A 25251-nucleotide genomic window follows, 5' to 3' on the forward strand; every position below is an offset into this window, starting at 1 on the left:
TCAGTGTTGACATTTCTTTTTAATGTGTAAATATTCCTGCGCATGCTTTATGATTATTTGCATGTATTAGAATAATCAAAGAGATTTAAATAAATGCGGTATTTTAATGAAAGGAATAAATTCAGGGCTACTGTGGATTTGCAATATTAAACAAACAATTTAATCATTTTGCCTCTGTGGCTTGTAAGACAAATGAACTAATTTGGGCCCAGGCGAGAAAATAGCATTGAGGCGAGAGAATGATCAAACCATTGTGTTATGCAGATAATTACAGTTGATTTAGGAAAAAAAACAATGATAAATATTTGCTTACAAAATAATACAGCACATTTTCTCCTGTATTGGCCCATCATCAATCAATCTGGTTTAAGACAAATGTGTGTTTATGCTTTGGCTGGATACAACAGTACATGTAGTCCAGACTTACCTACAATATCCAGACAAGCAAAAAAACTCCTTCATGTGTTGTACATTAACGCCGTACATTATAAATGAACCCCCCAAATTCTTTTCAGCTCATATTGTTTAATTACTGTTACTTACCTCTCTGTACATACAGCCAAACTGTAGAGCCTCAAGGAAAGGATATTTAAAAGTCTCTTTTGAGAGTAACTGCAAGACTCGAAGGATGATACGGGATATCAAAAAGTGGGTGCAAATAGAAAAAGGTCCGCAAGAGTGCAATTAAGAGAAACCTGCCTTAAGACTAGAAGGATTATCCTTTGGTTCAGTGAATAGTTCATGTAACACTGAAGAAATCAAACGTATATAAAAATCAAATTACAGCCATGAACGCGACAATACAGAAGTGATTTCATACACTGATTTCACGGTCATAAAGTAAAAGTTTTCTTCTTACAGCGAACAACAACAGCAACAACAAAAAACAACAACTTCAGTACATTTTCTGTGGTCTCCATTTCAAATCCAGTTCATGATTTACAGATAATAGAAAAACAGGAAGCACCTTTTATTGGTCGGTTTCAAGTTTGCTGATGTGGTCTGGGCAGATGTGCGTGATGGAAGTCATTGCACTCTCCTCAACGTGTGGAGAGTCAGCAGGATGGGGGTCAGGCAGTGCTGCCAGGAGCCCTGAAGGGCTCTGCGTATTGGCTTTGGCCCCACCAGCAAGGACCTCCAGAGCAGAGCTGGTGGAAGGCCTGGGCTCGCAGCTATCCGCGTCAGTGCCCAGGCCTGTAGCCAGGGGTTGAAGTTCAGGCTCAGGGCAGTGGTAGAAGCACGCTTTGGACAAGTGGGTCGTGAATGGGCAGTCTGATAGCGAGGTGTACTTGGCAAACACCTGTACCTGTTCTGGCCGCAGGTCGGCTTCAGCGCACAGCCTCTCGTACAGACCAGAGTAACTCTGCCACGTCTTCAGCTTCAGCTGGTCCAGCTGCTGCTTCTCAGCAGTCAGCTTTTCCTTCTCGTTTCGCTGCAGAACACATACACACAAACACTAACGTGTCAAAGTAGGTCCCAGTTGGTGAAAGTAGATGTCCCTAGTTTAATCATGGCCATAGCACCCACTATTTAGGTCTTTCCTAGCACACCAAGTGCTACAATGATATAAGGGTAAAAGCTAGCATGAACCGTGACAGGATCTTTTCAACCTCAGACAGCTGAAATACTTTAAAGGACAACACTAACTGTTCGCTTCTGCAACATCAGCTTACATAAACCCATGTTGGCTAGAATCCCATTGAGGGAGGGAGGGACAGGGAGGGTCATCCTACCCACACAGAGAGCGTTCGGCTAATTATGCGGCCATAGATTTCCATATTTAATATTATCTATACTGCATCGCATTATGACAAAAAATGTATGTCGTAAATTAAATGGTTGTTTCCTAACTTCACTTTGATCACAGTGTTGTGATCAGCTCTTGTACAACTCTTGTCACTGTACAGCTTTTTTACCAACAGTAGAAATATCATCAGACTCTGAGTGATAGAAACTTGATCGGAAAGTCTCAAGTGGTGCAACCGTCCAAGCCTTGGCCAGGTCGTCTGGAGAATGCCAGTTTAATCCCACTGCCACCTGTGGCCGGTAGTCCCAGAGATCATAATTTGGCCTTGCTTTCTCAATGTTAATAGGATGGCTCTCCCTTTCCCCAATCACTCAGCACGTGTGTCTGTTAGCATCTCACATAACAGAATTGGATAGTTCTATTCCAAACATGGTCGGGTGTACAAATACAAAATAAATAAATACATACAAACAGCACTAGAAGTAATGCATTTTCTCAAAGAAAACACCAAGAGCACCATATCCTGGCTACCCACCAGTCTTTCGATCTCGCACTCCAGGTTGTGAATGCAGTCTAGTTTCCTCTTGCGGCAGCGGCGAGCAGCGATGCGGTTCTTGCTGCGCCGCCGGACGTCATGCACGAAGTCGAGCTGCTCACGTGACAGGCAGTACGTCTTCAGCATCTGCTGGAAGTCATTGCGACTCAAAGATGCAATGCGGTCCACGGAAAATGGCAGCTGCATCTGTGGGACAGAACGGATCCATGTTAGTCCATTTACACTTGATGCCCTGACACTTCAACAACACTAATATACTTGCGCAGTGGACTTACAGTACCTACACTTCTTTTACTCAAAGCTAGGGGGCGGTAGAAGCAATAGGTCAGTAATTACTGTTTTGGATGGTAATAACAGTCCAGCTGTAGTTAATAAGCTGTTCCATCAGTGGATACTTGTTTATGCTAACTCATAAACCATCACCAAAATCAGAAGACATGGAAAGTGCAAGAACCTAGCCAGTCACAACTGGCTCTCATCCATTTTAAGTGCCGTGTGTTTTGTTTACACCGACGGTTGGTTAATACTGAAACTGGTTTATAATTATAGTGTGGGTCTGTGTCTGCCTGAAGTGAGGTAATTACTGTGGACTTTTGCCTCGGCCATAGAGTTGTTTAAGGATCACCAAGTGAACAACATAAGCACACTGCCGATATTTTTATAGCCCTCAACAAGCCCCCAAACTCCTCCAAATCTTAAGAGTACCGTACCGTAAAAGTACACCTTCAGTGATTTTCGTCACTGAGCTATTTTAAAAGATCTAATAAGCAGAAGAAAGCTTCGGTAGCTCAACCAGCTTTTCCTGTTTTCAGTAAAGCAGATAAGTTGCATGCAACAGGTGACTTGACTAGAGCTGAATGTTTCAGTTTTTCAGTTCTGCTCTTTCAGTCCCTGACCATTTTCCAAATGTCCAATAGTTCCACTTTAAAATGTACTGTAAAATAATAAAATAGAAAAGGTACAGGCAAAGTACAGGCTTCAGGATAGCAGTCGCCACTGATTTTAAGTATGCAGCTTATGTTCACTTTTATTAGGGGTGTAATGATATTCTCAACGCAGGATTCAGTTTAATATTTTAAACAAAACTGTAATGAAGAAAAATGGTGACTGTGCTCTGTTAAAGAAAACAGAGCTGTGCAGCAGGAGGGTTGTGGAGCATGGCATGACTGTGCAGAGGCAGGATGTTAATTGGTGCAAATGTTATTTTTTCAAACAATGCAATTATCTTATGTTTCATAATTAACAGATCATATATTCTCCGTGATGGGCACGGTCATAAGTGTTTCAATGCAATGTTGCAGTAATAATTTTTATAGCCAGCAGGAAAAGTATCACAGTCATAAACTACGTAAGTGTATTTGAGATTACTTAACTTTACGGGATTTGAGAAAATTATAAGATGATGTACGCATGCAGCTCATATAATCATAACCAGCTTGTCAGAAGCTGGCACTACTTGTTAGTAGGGACGCAATGATATTTTTTTTTGTTTTAGGCAAATGTCTGCCAATGTCTATATGACTTGGACATGATCTTATCTCCCTACCTGTTTTTTGCCAAGCGTTTGTTTTAGTGTGTCAAGAGAACTAATCAGAGGATGCTCACCTCACTTGCACGTTCATTGGTGTAGGACTCGCTGTCCCCCTCTGTATCAAAGCCGTCCGAATCCTCTCCAGAATGCATAGAAGAGACGTAGGGGCTCCCGGCTGAGAGGGACGGTCTCTCGCTGCCTCGTACCTGAGCATCCCCGCTGTCTTGGTCCCTAAAAAAGGGGCAGTCCACTGGAACTGGCCCCAGTCCCAGCTCCAGCTGCCTCCAGCAATGTAGCTCAGGGGGCCTCCTTGCTGCTCCTGGGGTGGACGCCGAGGTCCTGGGGCTGCAAATGTCGGGCCAGGAGGTGAGCTGGTTTGCCACCTCGATCTCCACGCTGCTTCTTTGGTCTGCTCTGGGGGCACTTCTTGGGCTTGGACAGTCTGTTCCAGTGAAGCAGTCTGACATTATGGCCTCCTTACCCTGGAGTCTGGCAGCAGGTCTCTCTACTGCTTCCCCTACAGATACGGCAGTCGTCGGGCAGCCGGCCTCTGTTGCCTCCTTGCAGATTTGCACTGATGCCTTGTCAGAGCAAAGACTCAGAGGTGCCTCAATTGGTGACTGTTTAGCAAGTGGGCAGTAAAAGGGCATCAGAGCATCCTCCTCCTTGCCTCTTGGAGAAGCTTTGTTGGGAACCACATCCTCGCAGTCTCTGGAGCTGGTGTAAGGCAAGCAGCTTAGGGGGCAGGCACTTTTGGCATTTTCAGCCTCTGGGCCACAGGCGTCCATGCAGGACAGGCTCTTTCCACAAGCCAGCTGAAACTTGCGGTACTTGGGGCACAAGAGGGAATAGTCCAATGTCAACTCTCCTTCCGTCTCTGCTTCCATCTCGGACCGTGTTTCCAAGCGGCAATCAGCATTTTCAGCAAGTTTGGAAGGGCTGGACAGCTCCTTTTTCTTAGACACGGTATGCAAAGGCACAGATGATGAGTCTTCAGCATGGACAGCATTGTTGGCCTTAACGGTTGATTCAGCTTTTGATCTCCAGCATTTGGTCTTACAGCACTGCTTTCTGGGGCCTTTCGATGAACTTTTGCTGCTTTCGAAGAACTTGGGCAGGAGGAAGTCAAAGCAGGCATTGTCCAAGTTCTTGAAGCCCAGAACGGTTGCACAGTTGCGGATCTCTAGCACATTCTCTTTGGTGAAGAGCAGTTTGGAGGTGTATGCAAAATGTAGTAAAGGCTCAAATCCTTCTGCAGTTACCTGGGAAAACAAGTTATTAATAAACAATAATTAATAAACAGACATACTCCTGTCCTCACAACCCGGACATATCATGCGAGAATTGTTATTGTAGTATTGCCGTTTGATGTCAACCACCAAATGTCAATAAATTTGTTTACATTTGATAATCAAATTTGGTTATTTACCATCAAGGGTGGAATAACATCCCTTCATTACAGCTTTAAGGCCCCACAAAAAAAGTTTTTACAAGTTTGATGTCTATTAATCCCCAGTCCATGTGGTCCAGATTTACTGTTTTAATGCTATCATGAAAAACAACATTTCTATATATCCACTCAATCATTTAGCAATCATTTAGCCATTTATTCTTAAATTAAAAGGATTGCTTCATTTTACCAGAAAAAGACTGATGAAAAGATTGATACAGGACCTTAATATGTTCTACAGTGAACTGACCTGCTCTCAAGAATGCATATGGGCAGAACACAGCAGAGTGTCTTTTTTTGAACACTTGATGTTGCTCTCTGGCATTCCCTCACCTCATCCGGCAGGTTGATGACCAGACCCTGGCCCGTGTGGCTGGACATGCGAGCACTGAAGTAGTCGCTACATGAAGCAAGAACGGAGCGATGGGCCCGGAAGCTCCGATTCTCCACCACTACCGTCACATCGCACAGGAGGTCCTTCTGCCTCTGCTCGTCCAGACAGCGCAGGACATGTGAACTGTGCACCGACGACTGGAACGTAAACACAGAGGTCTTGCGGCTCTCCAGCGACATGCTTAACTACATCTGCGTCAGAGTGAAAGAGGAAATTCAGCACATAAGGGGAAAAAAAAAAACGAGAGTTCTGGATGCGGAGAGAACTGTGACCTCAGACAGCCGGCATTTAAAACACAACTGAAAACAATATAGGTTTATGGTGGATGATTATCCCAACTGACCTGCTGGATTTACAACACGGCACAAACGCGGCTGAAGGAACTTTGACACACATGAAGGGAATCGTGACTCATAAAAATCAGGCAAAAGAGAAATGTGCATTTAAGCACTTATAAGTGTCCCCAGTCTTCAGTGAAACACATCCTGTTGACTTCTTGTCAGAGACGGCATATCAGTAAAAATACATTATTTAACTGGAAAGACTTTGTTGGGTGTCCAACTGAGTCTTATTCACCAACCGTTCTTAAAAAGGAATGTCGTCTGTACGCAAATCAAAGATTTGACCATCACCAATGTTTTTTTATTTGGAATTTGTTCAGTTTTACGAGGACAATGGGATCCATGTTTATAAGAGCAGAGCTGTGGACAATTCTGCAGCTTATAACACATCATGGATCTGGCATAGGCCTTTTCTCAAGAACGCATTTAAGAAAATTCTTCAATTACATAATATCATTACTTATTAGTTCAATAAAATTAACATTTTATAGCAGCCTGGTTCCTACCTTTTTTTTAATTCAAACTTTCTACAGCAAACTGATGGCTATCAGTATCAGATCAATGCCAGCAGAAAATGCTGAATCAGTTTTCAGAGAAAGGCAGATTCCTGTACCAAATCTAGTCTGAAATAGTTGTTGAAACTGTGTGTTCAGAGAATCAAAACATTTCATTTTAAAGTTTAGCTTTAAAACATTATGCAAAAACTGGTATTTATGCTACAGGGTTCCACTATAGTTGTAAAGTGCCAACGGGCCTCTTATGGACAGCTGTACATGTGCGTTTGTGGACGAGTGAAAGAGTCAGGCTGGATGATGCGGTTGAGTAATGTAGCAGGACTGCACACAAGCATGTCTCGGGTTATGTAATGCTAGCAGGTCTCGCGAGATGTCTTTCGGAGCTCCACCAAAGTTACAAAGACAGAGATGTCATTCTGCTTGTTACAGTCAGTGAAGAATCAACATGATTTTGAAGTGGATATATTTCATATATAAGGTAAAATTGTTACATATTGCTGCTTTAAAAAGAAATAATTGATCACTATAGGCAAAACACATTAGATACCAATCCACCCCCACCGTCACACTGGATTTTGGTTGTTTGTCTTGGGGGTAATCATTTAATTCCTGGACACCAAAAAAAAATTGTTTCCCCCCCCCCCAAACAAAACAATGTGTACAAAGATCAGGTCTGATTGGCTCGGATTCCCTCAGCGTAGGAGCAACTGTTTCTGAGAAGTGCTCTGCTGCTGAGATATTTAGGCACTAGGCAGCACTACAATGTGGTTACTGAGAAGACTGGGATCTGTAGCTGCACTGACATCCATCTTTCTCAGATTGCATCGTGAGCACGGACACTGCCCCTGCCTGCTGGAATCAGTAAACCGTGATGAAGCCCATAATTCAGTCATGTAATCATGTAGTGACTAAAAGACTAAAATACTAAAGCACTGAGAGAAATGGTGTCTGACAGCAGGCCTAACTTCTGCTCTCCTTAACCTGTGCACACAGAAAGGCAAGGCATGAGAGAGGGCCAGTCCACACAGACGACAAGCTCAAGGTGCCGAACACCTGAACGTCCCAGAGAGGACTCCAGTGGAGGCGCAGACGGACTACACGACACTTCCAGGTCTATCTAGGTCTGTTTACGGTTGTGAACGAGGTTAAACGACTGACGTGTACGTGTCCTTACCCGTGAGAACTCCTTATCTCGACCGTGTGAAGAGAGAGCTCAGCCCAGCCAAGTCATCGCCACAGTCAGTGAGTGAGCGAGAGAGAGCGCGCGCGCGCGTGCGTGCGTGTGTGTGTGTGGCGCAAGAGCGCGCGCACTGCTGACTCACGGGCTTTTGCTGATAAAGGATGAGCAAGCACTTTTCCCGTCCTCCCTTTCCCCCCGTTCCAGCCAGCAGCTCTCTTTCCAAGGAACTTCTACCAACTCCTAAACTGCTAAAGCAGCGTGGGAGGAGCAGCCTCTCCCCCTTCAGCTACACCATTCAGCTACACCACGCACTCACCTAGTTTACTTCCCTAAAAAAAACAAAACCGTGAGGGGTTTATCACAGAAAAAAAAAAAACACCGTAGTGGACGCTACCTAGCATAGCCCACATGTGTGGAAAACGTCAGAGGATTAACAAAGAAAGCGTACACTCGAGCTCGAGTAGGGGTGTCCAATCGATTTTGGAAGGTAGAAGGGCACGACTCGTTAGGTTAGTGGGTCACACCGCTAATAAAGCCCCTTATTACTCGGCTGGGACGAGCTTTCGACGCTCGAGAGGACACAAGTCCTTCAGAAAACTTTGATAGCATATGTCCGGTGGGTTATTCCCCACATCTCGGTCATTTCCCCCGTGCGCCCCGCTTAAAAGTACGAATGACAGACAAGCGCTCGTACTTACCCACCATATCACTCGACTAAAACTCCAAAAGTCGCCTTTATTGCGCTGACAGCCACACGTAGCCTTTAAACAGCTCAGAGCCGTATCTGAACAAGGAGGCGCTTGTGTTTCCATCATGTGACCCCTCCTCCCTCCTCCCTCCACCCCCAGCCAACACTGTTATGGTCCCGCCCACCATTTAAAAAAAAAAACAAAAAACACACGGTCACTGCTCCGATTGGTCGTCAGGCGTGTCAATCTCAGTGACGTGCTTTCCGGTTCGTTTGCGTTGCAGGTTTGAATGGAGGGTGTCAGCCTTGTTTTTGAGGGAAGGTGGAGGAGGCGAGGGTGAATGTGAGCTCTCTTCGTGGTGTGAGGTTGTAAAAAGTCAAACTGAAGACTTTCTGTTAGTTGTGTAGAGGTTGTGTAAAGTATTGGAGTGAGTGAGTGAGTGAGTGAGTGAGTGTGTGTGTGTGTGTGCGTGGGGGTGGGTATCTCTCCTCAGACGCCTTGAAGAACCTGCTGTGGAACAGGTTTGAGAGGATGCATCTGCTGAGGTGGTTGGTATGTAGCCTCTGTCTGAGGTAGCTTTAATCTAGGAGCTTCCGGGACCAGCAAACTAAAGCAGGGCACAAACATTTAGTACCAAAGTGTCACCACACAGTGAGTCAACTGACCACAGACAGCTACAACAACACTAATGCCCCTCTGATGAGGTGAATTTCATCTAGCTGGCCAAAACCGAATTTGTCTGAGTGTGTGTGTGTGTGTGTGTGACTGTGATGGATTGCGTTACAAGCTGTTTCACAATCCTAAAATGTGCTGATCTCATTTTGAAACTCAAGTTCCTTGTTATGAATTCGACAATGGAGGAAGGTACTCATGTCTGTTCTCATCTAACCTGATACATATCTAGTCATGTGTGTGTGTGTGTGTGTGTGTATATATATTTATATGCACACACACACACACACACACACCCTAATGACAGACTGTCAGCTGTTAACTCGCCTCTACATGTCTTTTATAGTAGTTTGCCAAACAGTGTGATGAGCGACACTGTTGTTATTTTTGACCCTCCTTAGGCAGGGGTGCACTAAGGTATTGTTTGGCGGAGTGTGTGTGTGTATATATATATTCTGTTTAGGACACTACACTGAACTGATGGACGCAGAGAGAAGGGGGTCAACTGTAAACCCTTTCCACAGAGGAAACTGAGCTACTGGTCTGCCTGGCACAAAGGCCGAGACCAGTGAGAATCATACTCTCGCCTGTCTGTCACTTGCTCTCTAACTTTCTCTCTCACTTTCTTTCTCTCTCTCTCTCTCTCAAAAAAAAAAAATTGGTGTATGTAATTTGTGTGCGCAGGGAGCCGCTATCAACATCAGGAATACTCCCGCAACTTCCGGGAGAGGTGGGACCGCTGTCGTGTCTGAGAATGTGTTCAACAGAAGAAACACCGTCACAACACAGGCAACATATTTATTCAGCAGCGGCTGATGGGGACACTGCAGATTGACAGTGACACGTAATAGGCAGCCACACAAGTTGAGCAGTAAAAATGAAAAATACATAAGGTGTATTCTTTCAACAGGCAATAACCGATTTAAAAGACGACAGCAACGGATCTGAGGACGAAATGAGGATTCCTGGCTCCAGGCTTGGGTCGCTCCAAACAAGACAATCCTGTTAGTTCTCCATCAACCCCAAGGACCAGTTTTCATAGAACAGCATAACACTGGAGCGTTGCGGCTTCATCAGTCACGCTATTTATCGCACAAGATCAAGGAGTTCACTGCATTTACTGCAGGAAATGACGGTTTATATTTCAGAGCAGAAGTCCTGCTCGTAGCGAATACAAGCACTGAGGTCAACAGCTATTACGGACCAATAGTCCTTAAAGGGAACCCTGACTGTTAAGACGTGTAAGCCTTAAAATTGCCTTCATGTCCAACACTAGTAACACATGAGGTATTCAGCAAATAGAAATGTTTGGCTTAAAAGAAAAATCCCCAGCGCTAAATCCCTCCCGTAGCAGGTCATCATGGTCACACTGTGATGATGTCATATGGACTCTGAGAACTGGCGATATTTTCTTGGGTAATTTCACACTGTAGTGATAAGTGATGGTCCTTCTGAGTTGCTCCGACCTGTTCAGAAGCTCGGAGTCATGTGTGAAACCAAGATTTCGAAACTTCTGAACAGGTCGGAGCAACGGCCAACTCCCAGACTCTAGACTCTAGATATTGTCTCTGTGGGTAGAACAGAACCCTTCTAGGAACTAATGTTGTCCTAAAAGGTGGAACCCCTGTAGTGTTGAGGCCAAATAATGGGCTCTGAAAATCAAACAGTGAATGTCTGCCTCCCTGTCTTTCTTTTTCTCATGCACACCAATCAGCCATAACATTAAAACCACACTTACAAACTTCACCTATTCTGTTGTGACACCTATTCCCCTTGTGTCACAAAAATGGCTCTGGCATGAACTTTTTCAGCAGTTTGTGCTACAGTGGCTCTTCTGTGAAATCTCCATGCACCCATGACCCTGTCACTGCTTCACCAGGTGTCCTTCCTTGGAGGACATTTGGTAGGTGCTGACCACAGCATACCGGGAGCACCCCACAAGACCTGCTTTATTGGAGATGTTTTGACCCAGGCATCTAGCTGTCACAACTTGGCCCTCGCTTAAGTCACTTAGATCCTTAAGACTGCCCAATTTTCTGCTTCCAACATTTCAACTTCAAGAACTGATTTTTCACCTAATGTCTAACATATCTAAACACTTGACAGGTGCCACTGTTTTGACGTCACGGCTGATCAGTATACACATTCAAACGCTTTCACAAATGCTGCTGGCAAAAAGCTCTCAGTAAAGTTCTCGGCTCTAAAAGCTTTCATTTCTGGCTCTTTCATTTTAACACTTCCGCCATTTCCACACATAAACAGGACATGTAATCATGCAGAAGCAGTACGGATGTAGATCAAAGTGATTCCCTCACTCAGCAGATGACCATTTCTGGATCGTAACGCAGGCATTTGGTCTATTTTGAATAACAAATCATGTATTTTGCCTGGTTTATACAGCATATTTTACTAGTACTGGAAATGAAAGGCATATTGAACAAGTGTAATGCGAAGGCATCAAACAACGGGCCTTCATGTTGACCACTGAGACCTTTTATCTCTGAGATGGACACCATGTTTTAGAACCGGGCGTTCTAAAACAGTCTGAAATGTAACGTACATTAATGTAACAACAAGTCATTCTGGTAGTAATTGAATGTAGCAATGAGTATTTGGACCTTTTTTTTTTTTTACTGGTCCGTCCATCAGTACCCTGACCCAGTCTAATTTCCTTGTTTATTTGTAGCGCAACCCTGCTGTAGTCTATTATTACAGTATAACGCTGTCACAGAGATACGCAGCCTGTTGCTTTATGTTTTATGCTACATTTCCAGTCACTCAGTAATTGTATATGTACACAGTGCTTCGAAAAAAGTGTCCCCTGTCTGAATTTCTGCACAGTTTCACTTTTTTTTTTTTTGTCCTAATCTTTAATCCATTTTAGAGTGGATTGTATTCGTATATATGGTGCATCTTTGCTGAGCAAGGTATCAATTGTCCAATCGTCAGGTCTGAATGTGCTTAACCCCCAGAAAATTCATTAGGATCATTACTAATAGACAGTGTGACTGCTTCAATTATGACCATCATTGATTTGGGCCAGCCCTGCCTCATCTAAGGGCGTCAGTTGATGAGTTTGTAATCTCATGAAAAATCCAAGCGCATCAAAATGTGCCACAACAAACCATGTAAGAACATTCTCCCCGCTGATTGGTTCCGACTGTCTGAGATGGGAGCTGGAAAGCAAATACAGGAAGAAGGTCCTATGTTCCAGACTAGTGCATATTTCTGTACAGTGGAGCAGCGGCAGAGACGCCATCTGTTCATAGCTGTAGTAATTATCTGGGCAGTATACCAGGTTAAACTACACCTGCAGAATGTTTGGCTCAAACCTGAGAAGGACACCTGATAGCTGGGTGGGATCAAGGTCAGAGCTCACGTTGTCACCACAAACAAACCGCTCCAGAGTTCATTTGGGAACAGATTGAGACCACTTCCTTTCAAGGGTCTTGGTGCGGTTGTTGTGGTCTGCATCCGAGGACGATTACTGTATTCACACCTGCCCAAAGGAATCAGACTAAAAAAAGTGCGGGTGTGAAAACGCCCTGAATCTAACTCTGGGTCTTTAAATCTGAGAGAGCTTGGCAGCATACAGGTTGTAAATCAGCCAGGCAAATCGTGCCACAGCAAAGAGATGTTCCTAAGGCCCTCAGTTATGGACTCCTATCAGTGTGGAATAGGTTACAAAGCCATTTCTGATGCATTTCTCATCCTCCCAGGAGTGGACCCCCTCCTACAAAATCTCTCCACGGGCAAGGGCTACAATCTAGAAAAGGACCAAAATAAAACCCAACAACATTTAACTACAGTAACTACAGGCCTCTCTCGCCTCAGCAAAGGACACTGGGCAAGAATCCAAGGGATCGATTTTAAAACAAAAAGGAAAAGAAATGCTTATGTAACGTTTGTCAAGAAACACCTAGGTGTTTTCCAAGGAGGAGTGGCCCAGTATTCCTCAATAGCACTGTGAGATACTAATCAACGACTACAGGAAGCGTTGTTGTTGGTGGCAGGTTTAGCTTGCAAGGGGGTGTAAGAAGATATTAAGAGGAAGGAAATATCACTTTTCACACAGGGGAATTAAGTGTTAAATATCGTGTTTTAAAAATAAGTACATAAAATGTTGATCACATAGGTCCCTCTGGGTGCCTTTTATGTATTATAAGGCATAATAAAGGTGCACAAATTCAGGAATCCTGACAGGGAGCAAACGCTTTTTCACAGCACTGTATATTTGCACAAACCCCAGCCTTTACCTTCACTTACACAGAAAGCAAAGCTGGAAATCATCTGGCCTCCAATGTGGACACCTTACCCTACTGATTCTCATACTACTACAAGTAGTAAACTGCCCAGAATTCTATAACAATGGGTACTTACTATACTAATGCAGGTCCAGAATTAAACTCTTAAGCCTCCTAAATGGTTGCCTGGAGTTCACTATGGGTTGTGTACCATCAGCATGACCCATAATCTATGACAAGGTTATTTCAAATAGAGCACAGCAACATGTCTGATCTGACGTACAAATATAAGCCACAATGATACCATCTAAAAAGAAAATGGAATTTTGTTTACTGTGGTGCCATGACTGTGACGAGCGGCATATCAAAAACAACAGGGTTGCTGGATCAAATCTTGTAAGATGAGACCGAAGTAATTTTAAGTGCTAGAGAGCCACAGAGTACTCCTCTGATGACGTGGCCAACTTTCAATACTCTGAAACCCGATACAACGATTTCAGTTGTTTATTACTAATGCGATATTCCTGCCCCTACACTGTGCTAATGGGAAGGTAAAACCTTCACCGTTTCAGGCTTTAGGGTCAGTGTTTACAAAAGCTCTGAAGGCCTGTAGTGCTCTTTCAATGTACAGCATAAAAAAAAGGAAAAGATTTGCATAAATCTTATTTTTTGTCCTTATCCTCCCCCCAGTGTTAAGATGTTTACCAGGAAAAAAAGAAACACTCCCTTTCTAACCCTTGCGGGAAAGGTCAAGGGTCAGGAGGAGCCCTGTCTCTTCTGATTGGTCACACGCAGAGTGGCCAGCTGCTGAGTGCGTTCCGTGTACACCGTGACGAGCGTCCGGTTCTCCTCCGTCAGGAGGCGGAACTCTTCTTCCAGCCGCGCGATCTCCGACGTTACCCTCTCGTCTTCTGCCAGCTCTGCTATCAGCTCCCTCCTGGCATGAGAACACACACACATATACACGCATATACACACATACACAGCAAAGCTTGTCCCTCAACTATGAGGAAACATTCTTTTTTAAAATGATCAGAGATGACTTTGCCAATTTTGTGATTTCCATTACATGAATCATCGATTTCTTCCTTTTTTAAAAAAAATAATAAATTCCCAAGGTTGATTTACAGCTGTCTGTCTGATACTGGAATGTTTGCCATTGGGCTGCTTAATTGCACATTATCCCTGATATATACAAATTAACAAACTACCGCTTACAGCCATTCACATCCCCTTAAATTGGGCCTTGTTTGGTAATGATCATTTTTGTGAGGCAAAGCACCTCATGGACCCGTTGAGTAATTCACTCAAGAGAAGGCTGAATATTTTCTACAACATTGGTTGATTATGTTGATTTACAGCTGTACGTGCTTCACATTAATGACACTGTTTGTCCTCATTGGTTCTAAGCTGCATTTCATTCTACTGGGCCTTTAACGCCAAGTTCACACTACACGCTTTTAACCCTGATTTTTAAGTCTCTGACTTGGAGATTACAGACAAATACCTTAGGGCGGAGGCAAATCAGCGTTCGTTCGGTGTCAGGCTCGGTCGCTATGTGTGAACTGGTGAAAGGCGTGATCCATGAGCTTGCCAAGGGACCGCCGATGACTCGCAAGCCCCTGACAAATATCTAGCAGGTTTAACCTGTCGGCGACTCTAAGTGTTGTGACTGGAAGTTAGTGCAGCAACTAGTTACAGGAGTTACACAGTAGGGCAAAAAAGTATTTAGTCAGCCACTGATTGTGCAAGTTCTCCTACTATAATTTTCATCATAGGTACACTTCAACTATGAGACACAATGAGATAAAGGATCAGGAAATCACATTATCTGATTTTTAAAGAATTTATTTGTAAATAATGGTGGAAAATAAGTATTTGGTCACCCACAAACAAGCAACATTTCTGTCTGTCACAGACCTGTAACTTCTTCTTTAAGAAGTTCTTCTGTCCTGCACTTATTACATGTATTAATGGCACCTGTTTGACCTCATTATCAGTACAAAAGACACCTGCCCACAGCCTCAAACAGTCAAACTCCAAACTCCACTATGGTGAAGACCAAAGAGCTGTCGAAGGACACCAGAAACAAAATTGTAGACCTGCACCAGGCTGGGAAGACTGAATCTGCAATAGGCAAGCAGCTTGGTGTGAAGAAATCTACTGTGGGAGCAATAATCAGAAAATGGAAGACCTACAAGACCACTGATAATCTCTCTTGATCTGGGGCCCCACACAAGATCTCATCCTGTGGGGTCAAAATTATCATGAGAACGGTGAACAAAATTCCCAGAACCACACGAGGGACCTAGTGAAAGACCTGCAGAAAGCTGGGACCAACGTTACAAAGGCTACCATGAGTAACACACTACGCAGTGTCAGGCGTGTCCCCCTGCTTACGCCAGTACATGTCCAGGCCAGTCTGAAGTTTGCCGGAGAGCATATGAATGATCCAGAAGAGTATTGGGAGAATATCTTGTGGTCAGATGAAACCAGATAGAACTTTTTGGTAAAAACTCAACTCGTTGTGTTTGGAGGAGAGTGAATGCTGAGTTGCATCCCAAGAACACCATACCTACTGTGAAGCATGGGAGTGGAAACATCATGCTTTGGGGCTGTTTTTCTGCAAAGGGCATTGAAGATGGAACGTGGCTGGGTCTTCCAGCATGACAATTATCCCAAACACACTGCTCGGGCAACGAAGGAGCGGCTCTGTATAAAGCATTTCAAGGTCCTGGAGTGGCCTAGCCAGTCTCCAGACCTCAACCCCATAGAACATTTGTGGAGGGAGTTGAAAGTCTGTGCTGCCCGGCAACAGCCCCCAAACATCACTGCTCTAGAGGAGAGCATGGAGAGCGTGGAGGAATGGGCCAAAATATCAGCTACAGCGTGTGCAAACCTGGTGAGGCCTTACAGGAATGTTGGATCTCTATCATTGCCAACAAAGGTTATGTTACAAAGTATTGAGTTGAACTTTTGTTACTGACCAAATACTTATTTTCCACCATAGTTTACAAATAAATTCTTTACGTTTTTTTCATAGTTGAAGTGTCCCTATGATGAAAGTAGGCAAACTTGCACAATCAGTGGCTGACTACTTTTTCCCCTCATTGTACGCGTGTGTCTTTATCAGTTTTCTCATCCATATTCTTTTGTTGTTTTTGCTGAGAATCAGCACACAGACAACTTGTAGTTCTTTTTTTGACTCTGAAAGTCATGTAGTGTGAACCAGGCACAAGCAGTACCCTTATATTCCCTATAACTTCAACGTCAACATTGATAATGCACTGACCCATCATTTTAATTATTTATTTGATTTCTAAAATACCTCAATTCAAATAAGCAATGCTTTCGAATAACAGGCTAAAACATGCATGCATTACTTTTTTGGTTTCAGTAATTGCTCGGCTTTGTTCAAAGCTACACTTTATTAAAAACACAGCATCTGAAGAAGAGTCTAAATCATTTGCTAAAGTGCTGAAATCTGAAGTCCTTGTAGCTGCTTAATACCCTAATTGCTACATTGATTCATGTACCCTATATATTTTTTCCATTTCTTTGCACATTTCTTTAGAGAATATTTCAATTTACTCAAAAACGTTTAATATGGGGTTTAAAAAGAAACCTGAATTTCTTTTGGAGTTGCAGGACTTACTCAAATAATAAGCCCTATTTTTGTGTACTTTTATCAAGCAGGAGTTGCCAGTTTAAACCTACAGTTTTGTATATTAAAGCAACACTATGGAAAGGGAGTCATACCTTAAGCCACCACTAAAGGACACGTGTTTCAAGACAAGGTGGGGAAAATAGAACCATCACTGGAAGTTAAAGAATAATGTAGGATAGGTGGTAGAGTAATATTACTTTAATATTACTTATTAAAGTTGTTGTGCTAAGGTAAAAATGCTACACAGTGTTGCTTTAATATGTAAACCTTTGTTGACATTTTGCGTTGTGCATATTGTGTATGTCTGTATATATATTATATGTAGAGTAGCTGTATATTGTTAATACTAGAGATACAATAACAGCCATAAACAATTTTCTTGTGTGTGTGAACATACTTGGCCTATACATCTGATTCTGATTCTGATTGGAGGGTTGGTCAATGTATTAATCAACAGAAAAATCATAGGTAGCGGCTGCCCCTAGATATTGAACACTTTGAGAAGTGCTTGCGGTAATGTTCAGTGTGACTGGCCGTGGCATGATTGTTGGTGTCAGAAGTGGTGGTTTGAGTATTTTTACAAGTGCTGATCTTTTGGGATTTTTCACCACAACAGTCTCTAGAGTTTACTCAGAATGCTGCAATAAAGAAGCACACAGTGAGCGGCGGTTCTGCAGACAGACACGCTTTGTTGATGAAAGAGGTCAACAGAGAATACGGAGCCAAAATGGTTTGAACTGACAGAAATGGAAACTTCTATTTTTAAACCGTTACAACTGTTTACACTGACACAAGTGTTCATGTTTTTCAATGTCCTGATCCTGTATTGTTACACTCTTATTAACATTAATAAATGCCTTTGCAGCCTGGCCATCTTCTCTGCTAATAACCTCCTAACCTCCTTTTAACCTTCTGGGTCTGATTTAGAAAACTCAACACTCCAGAACCTTAGCAGACCCAAAAGCCAAATAAATATGGTTTGTTATCATTACTAAAATGATAATATAAAATCCATTACTAATCACCCCCCCCCCCTTACACATTGTCTTGTAGTGTAAGTAGCTGAGCCATCTACTCTCCAGCAGCTCACGCTCATGTAAACAAAGCAGTGTGCTGTTACCCCCCCTCACCACCACCACCACCACCACCACAATGGCATACAGCCAGTCAGTAAAGCTCCTTGGCCTTTGGACCAACTGTTTGCGCAGTGCATAAAGGGTGGGTACAATAGTCCGGGACTTCCAGTAACTCTGGTTTACGGTGACAAGATTGGAACAACAGGAGTTAATTCACTGCAAAGGGAAGAAACTCTTAGGCAGTGAAAGCAAGGCAGTTCCCTGAGCAGCGTGTGAAAGGGATGTGACAGGGTTTACTGGCAAGGCTGTGAATGTCAGGTATACGTGAGTGTGTGTGTGTGTGTGTGTGTGTGTGTGTGTGTGTGTGGTAATTCAACACCTCGTTTGCCTACTGAAAGCGCACATGCCTACCTCATGGGAGATTCCAAATTTGGCAGGTCTAAATAAATAAATAAATAAATAAATAAATAAAGATCACGTGCCTTTTCTCTCCACGTGAAAGCAAGAAAGAGGGAAACGCATTAGGGAAATTCACAGTGACTACAGTGTCAGGTGGACTGGAAAAGACTTCAGCGTAGAGTCACGGCCTGTGCCATACACGAAGTCCGGCTCATAAGCCAGTAATTATTCAAATCTGGCAAAATTTGCCGTTTTCCAGGATACTTGCCCGAAAGATCCCTTTGGATACTGCCTGACTGCAACAGGCAACACAAGCCTGTTTCCTAAAGCACACTTTTTTCCCTGTGTGGAGAAAAAAAAACCCAAGTGTTGCATGCCACAATACAGTATGTAAGAGTTTGTCACGATTACATGGGCCTATTTTTAAACCGGCCGAGCATGACTTGTAAGGAAATCCCCCTTGTCAGTCAAAGAGGAATGTGTCCCAAGGAAGAGCACCAGACAAAGACTGCAGTGTTGCGTCACACAGGAGAATGGCTGAATTTATCATAATGAGAAGCTAATATTATTTACCTTCCTTGTTCCCTTATGAAACTGCATGATAGCGGTTGATGAAGTATGAGCACTGCATGGCCTTGTGTGAATAGAAACCTCGCCATCCTCCCTCAACTCCAGCAACTGTTCAGACTTACTTCTTGTCTTCCAGCAGAGCGATTTCTGTTTTAACCTGATGAAACTCTCTGGCCATTTTACAGTGGTCTCTGTAGACCTGGACCGACTCCTTCAGGGACTGGCATGGCAGCACAGGCTGTGGGAATGAAGGGGAGAGAGAAGATCAGGCTGAGGACAAAAGTTTTCAGACATTTTGCTATACAAAGTCCTTCTGGTAGTTTCCAACCGATAACCTGTCCTGTAGCTTCTACCCAGTGTTCACAGTTTTTCGCTCAGTGTATGGTTTTGCACTGAACCAAGACCGAAGCATGCAGTAGGTTCACATGGAAAGGAAAAACTCTTGAGAGATCACCACTTTCCATGATATCCACTGTTTCCAGTATTACAGCTTCAAGAAATAACGTGTAGGAAACCGTTGGTGAAATGTTTGGCTTCATCTGAAGCAGAACTTCTGCTTTCAGGATGACTCAAAGCAAACTCCTCAAAAATATCACTTGAACGACAAACTTCTGCTTTATTCCCACTGGTTAATGCGGAGCCTTGTATGCCTTGTTCTCGTGAGCTTCCATTTTTCTTCTGTTTTTCTCCTTTCTGTTGCTGTTGTTGACCAACTCAGCAGTTGTACAGTCATTTTTCCTTCCAAAAGTAGATGGGATGACAAAGTATGGCTAGCTCAGTCAGCATGAGTAGCCCAAGTGTGGCTAGGCTGCGAAACTATTGTGGTTCCCTTTAAGCCCAGCTGTAGGTTTTCTTCTTTTATTTTTGCGGACAGCCAAATCTTCCACTGCCTGTGCATCCAGGGGAAGTAACAGAAAAGCACCTACTGTCAGCTACACTGTGTGTCCAAATGTTTGTGGACACCCCTTCTAATGAATGCATTCAGCTACTTTAAGCTACTCTTTTGCACCCATTGCTGACACAGATTGTCTAGTCCCTGTAGAAAAGTCCTGCCAACAGAACAGGACTGTCGGGAGCAGATGAGCATGAACCTATTAGCAGGTGGTGCTGTGGAGCAGTGGAACTGTGCTCTCTGGAATGATGATGGTGATCCATCCAATACTTTTGGGATGTGGTAGTGTGGTGATCATCCAACATCTTGGGCTTATTAACGCTTTTGTTGTTGAATGCAATCCAATCCTCACAGCAATGCTCCAAAATGTAGTTGAAAGCCTTCCCTGCACAGTAGAGACAGTTACTCCAACAAAAGGCAGGATAAACTCTTGTTTAATCCCCTCAATTCTATGGTATGGGGTATGTTTAATGTATATATCTGTCCTTTCTTGAGCTAGTATAGTTAGCATAATAGACCACCCTTAGGCACAATTTGGATTTTGTTTGAAAGAAGGTCAACCTTGGTCAATTGACTAGCAGTTTACTCGGAAAAATGTTTCGATTATAGCTTCAAAAATAGCCACTTATTGAGACTTCCTCTTAAATTCTGATATTGGCCTTTTATGAGGAAGCACAGAATTACAGTAATGTGGAACAATGACTGGTAGAACCACCCCCGGCTCCCTGGACAGAAACCAAACTCGCAGTACTGCCCTCTAGTGCTCATCATACTGAATGACCCATTTTGCTATCATATAGTGTGTTCATTCTACATGAATCTCCATTGCACTGGACATACTGGCTCAAAAAGGCAACTTCAAAGAAGAACAAATGGCCCAAAACCAACAATAATCTATGTATAACTCAGACAGTTTATCCGGGAAGCAGTTATTGCATCCCGTTGCACAAGCCAGCCACTCACGATTGCTATTCCTGGTGTACAGTTCTATCATTAGCCCCATGCATTTATCCTTTCTTCTACTTTTCCACACACCTGTTACTGTGTGACCTCAGTGCTCTCATCAAGTAAACCCCAGCCTCCAGACATGACAGAAATGTTGTTTACAATACAATCAATACACAACGCAACCGTGCCTTCAACTACAGAGAACTACAGGCAGGCCTTACCTGTAGCCGTTGCTCGAGGTCGGGGAAAGATGGGAACTGATCCTCAGCATCTTTCAACTCTGGGGGAGAAAAGAGAGTCCGTTCAGCGCCACGGGAATCGAGAAGAAGCCAGGCTGGCGTGCTGGGTACCAAAGGCCGCTAGCCCACTGGTAGGATGCCTTTTGAGTTGGACGCTAAACGCCAAAAGGCATGGCTTAGTCATAGGACGGGGCAATATGACAATAGATCGTTATCACGAGGATCATGGCGGCACATCGGTATCAGACCGATATTAGCAGAAAATGCTAATGTCTGAAACAGTACACACTCACGCTGTGTGATGCCATGTTGTTAGTTGTGTGTTTTTCCTATGGGGTCGTAGGATGTGAGTAGTCTGTGGCATGAAAGCCTACCTGTAATTGTAATGTAAAGGTCAAATCATAAGACTGTACCAGAAACGCATCGATGTGCCTGATCTGGGTACACAGAACACTGCTGTCGTGCCATCAGTCTGAAGTCGGCATCATGCAGCAGGTCAGCTGGATTTCTGAGTTAAACGGTGACTCCTGAGGCTTCCTTCTGTGCATACATACAACATCACCGTCTAATGCCTGGGATCGGAACCTTAGCAAGAACGTCTGCCATCACCCGCCAGCCTTGGTCCACGTGCTTTAAAGCTTGAGAGGACAGACTGAGCTTCAGCATATCCCAGATTCTTCACAACGACTTGTCTTTAACGAGAGGCCTGACAGATGAGTTGTCTACACTAGCTGCGGCCATGCCAGCTATGTCCATATGGAGCTGGTGTACACATGTCGAGAATCCTCTGATGCAATCAGCTAAAAACAGGGGTGTGGTCATGCCTCAGCCATGGGGCCAATTATAAAACATAAAAGATATACATGAGCATGTGACAATCTGCCCATAGGTTCGGGCCTCAAGCTGATTTAGCACTTCATCTTCATACTGGTAGCTTTAGGTTCTTGTCTTGGTACCAGCCAGTAGGTACAAGTCATCCATTTTCTTTCCAAAAAGATAAAATTAGATTAGATATGAGCAAATCCACTTGTCAAACAGGAGAGACATCCGTGCAGGGTCAAGTGTTTCTGTTCAAAGACAAGTCAGCACTGGGGGTCTGAAAGGATGTTAAGCTGATCAAGAAGCTCTTACTGAGAATAAGGAACAACATTGGCATGTCAAGCTGCTGAAGCTGCTGGTGTTCTCAGAACGATGGACTGACCACCTCAGAATCCAGACCTCAATGACACTGAATGTGTTTGGGATTACTTGGTTGGTGGGCCACAGAAAATGTCCCAAATTCTAAGAAGAAAAAAATCTCCCATCAGATTTCTGAAAAAATTGAAAGTCAGTCTCCTGATAAGAAGAGCGGTAATGTGTAGGAGTAGAAGGTGGATTCACTGAATACTGAAAAGAACAATGTTATATTATATTATATAAGTTGTTGAGGCTTCTGTCTAATGTTCTGTTAAACACACCTTCTGGGTTTTTTTCCATGAAAAAAAGAAAAGAAATACTGGGTGTGAAATAAATAAATTAATAAACAAATAAATCTGCATAAATGATTTTAAGGAGGACATGTTGGTATCACTGGGTAGGGGGTGGGTGATATTGGACCAAATCATGATATTTAAAGACATACCCGAATACAATCCCATACTTAGTAGTAGTCATTTTCAGTGAAAATTTGCTGCGCTCCAGCCAATTACACAGGACTATTTACGCTCTGTGTAATGAAACGTGCAGTTGGTCAGGGTTTTTTATGCACTGTGCAGAAAAGCATATTGTGCATTACGATAATAAAAGCCATCGGACATATATCTGAATGAATCCGATCCAATCCTGTCTAGCCTGAAACAGTACACACTCACTGTGTGATGTGATGCTCTCAGCTGGGTGTCCTGTCCTGTGGGAGTAGCTTGTGCATGATGGCCTACTTTTACATGTTCATTTTAAGCAAAGTGGTGAAATTATAATTTGGTGAAATTATTAGTGTTGGGCACAGGTGAAATTTGGCCTCCACCTTTAACCCATCCGTGCACCGAACACACACACATACACACTAGTGATCAAACACACACAATGACTGTAAGCAACCATTGCCAAGAGCGGTGGGTAGCCATTGCTGCAGCGCCCGGAGAGCAGGGAGAGTGAAAGGGGGATCTGCTCAAATGCCCAACAGTGGCAGCTCGCCGAGCTCACGTAGTGAACCCACAACCCTGTCATCAATAGCCCGGTGCTCTAACTGCTGAGCCACCACTGCCCCAAGACCTGTTCCCTGACCGGGAATCGAACCCAGGCCGTGGCGGTGAGAGCGCAGAATCCTAACCACTGGACCACCAGGGAAAAAATGCTGCTGGCTAATATTTAATATATTGATGACACACAGTGGCATCGTGCCATTTCTGATGAACTGACAGATACAGTGTTCTGGTGACGGCGCACGACACCAGTCCCACACGTCATCACAACAAATATGATGAAACAACAGGAAACAACCCAGTCATTCGATAGGGTGTGTGCACACCTCTCTTCTGGGACAGAGAGAGGCAGAGAGAGGCAGAGGCAGCGGCAGCAGCGGCGGAGGGTGAAGTGTTAAATGCTTTTAAATATAGGCCGGTGTTCTAAAAGCAAATGAGTGAATCACACAGCAGTGAGGTATTAAAGAGGAAACCTGATGCTGGGCTGGCCACGCTGCAGCTGCCATCCAAACATTCGCCTGAATAGCTGTAAAACACTTTGACAGCACTGTTGACTGCGTGTCTAGGTAGATACTTTGTTTTTAGGATGCCAGCGATCGACGGAAATAGAGGGAGCACCTGTTTATCCGAAAAAGAATGACAAAAGTTCAAAACTGATCCGGCATGAGAAGGGGCTCGTGGTGGGTTTTGCTAGTTGCTGTTTTGGTAGGAGGCATGCAGTGTATGCCATCGCTGAGGATGGTGGGGTGGGGTATATGATGGTGGGGGAGACAAAACCCCCTTTTTAGTGCCTAAAGCATAGCTTCCTTTACATAAAACTGCGCTGTGTAGTCTGAAGTTTGGAGAAACGACTGACCTGAGGGCTCCTCGAGGCTGAAGGAGATTCTGACTTCAGGTTTGTCGGTGGTCACTCGTCTTGTTGAGGTGATCATTTATTCCTTGAAGAGGGGAGGCACGGATGAACGGACGGGCATACGCAGAGGGCACAAAGCGTGTTTCCTTTAATACACAGCTGTAATGTGAGATCATTCACCTCTCAGGGGCTATGACTGGATTTCATCATGTGCCCAAAGCTGCATCAGGGATTAAACAATTAGAGGCACAGGCTCTCTGAGCCAAAGAGTGAGGTCACACTTCTCTGGGACTGGTTAGTGTCTTCATGTAACTGTTTTATACAACTTTACACTACATGTATCTCTCCGTGCAACTGGTATACTGTTCATTGGGTCAAATGTGTGTATTATTATGTGTACCTTCCTTAAACCACCTAATGTAGACTACATAGTCTTACTGGAGACTGTCTCCATATCAAACCATGTATTTTAGTCACTTGGCTACAGAACAAGGACACACAATAACGTGCAAAATAATGTCTGATCAAGTAAAACAGATCATCTAACAGGTTTTATTCCTTACTTTTTCCTCTTTTGAGATCAAATAAGTCTTACCTGACTATGGAAACGTATTTCTGAGAATCTCCTGGAAAAGAAAAAGGTTTAAAAGACTCAATAAAAATAAAAAGAACTCTTTCCACAGAAGAAAAAGCAGCACAGTAGCTCAGAGGTCCCGGTTTAGCTTGGGTAGCTCTCTAATGTTGGCTAGCATTGCCTTCTCTGAAAGTGGACAAAGGAATCATATCTGCAGCTCTTCAGCAGAAGAGTCTGTGTTTGAGTGTGTGTGTGTGTGTGTGTGTGTGAGAGAGAGAGAGAGAGAGAGAGAGAGAGAGAGAGAGAGAGAAAGACTGCTGCCCACCAGGATCTAGCCCTGCTGGGAGTCCCTCGGATGTCGACACTTCACTCAGCTCTGCGTGATTTTGGGCAGGGAGAAGGTCCAGCGCTCAGATCAGCGCCGAGCGAACCAGACAAGCAGCGGGTGATGCAAGGGGTCTGAAATGAGGCCATTTCCCTGAGACCGACTCCTCAGCTTTCCTCCCTTCTTTTTCTTCCCTTTTCTGTAGTGTC

At 43.8% G+C, this 25251-nt stretch overlaps 2 protein-coding genes across 4 annotated transcripts; both read right to left on the minus strand.

Annotated features, from left to right (window-relative positions):
• Positions 1 to 8517, minus strand: bach1b (BTB and CNC homology 1, basic leucine zipper transcription factor 1 b). 3 transcript variants are annotated; one of them, XM_072659232.1, is made up of 5 exons: positions 8417 to 8517; positions 5618 to 5869; positions 3909 to 5096; positions 2283 to 2489; positions 1 to 1432 (listed from the first exon to the last, which is right to left on the minus strand). In XM_072659232.1, exons 2-5 carry the CDS (start codon positions 5855 to 5857, stop codon positions 971 to 973), a joined length of 2097 nt encoding a protein of 698 aa, XP_072515333.1. In that variant the 5' UTR covers positions 5858 to 5869; positions 8417 to 8517; the 3' UTR covers positions 1 to 970. The 3 variants fall into 3 exon arrangements, with proteins under 3 accessions (XP_072515333.1, XP_072515332.1, XP_072515334.1); XM_072659231.1 differs by having other exon boundaries at positions 8413 to 8517; XM_072659233.1 differs by lacking the exon at positions 8417 to 8517 and adding an exon at positions 6022 to 8394.
• A 5558-nt stretch (positions 8518 to 14075) lies between these two features.
• map3k7cl (map3k7 C-terminal like) lies at positions 14076 to 24222 on the minus strand. Its single transcript, XM_072659585.1, has 4 exons — positions 24147 to 24222; positions 21093 to 21151; positions 19154 to 19269; positions 14076 to 14256 (listed from the first exon to the last, which is right to left on the minus strand). Exons 1-4 carry the CDS (start codon positions 24220 to 24222, stop codon positions 14076 to 14078), a joined length of 432 nt encoding a protein of 143 aa, XP_072515686.1.
• Positions 24223 to 25251: the final 1029 nt, after the last annotated feature.

Source organism: Salminus brasiliensis, chromosome 16, assembly GCF_030463535.1.
Source record: "Salminus brasiliensis chromosome 16, fSalBra1.hap2, whole genome shotgun sequence".
Classification (NCBI taxonomy): domain Eukaryota; kingdom Metazoa; phylum Chordata; class Actinopteri; order Characiformes; family Bryconidae; genus Salminus; species Salminus brasiliensis.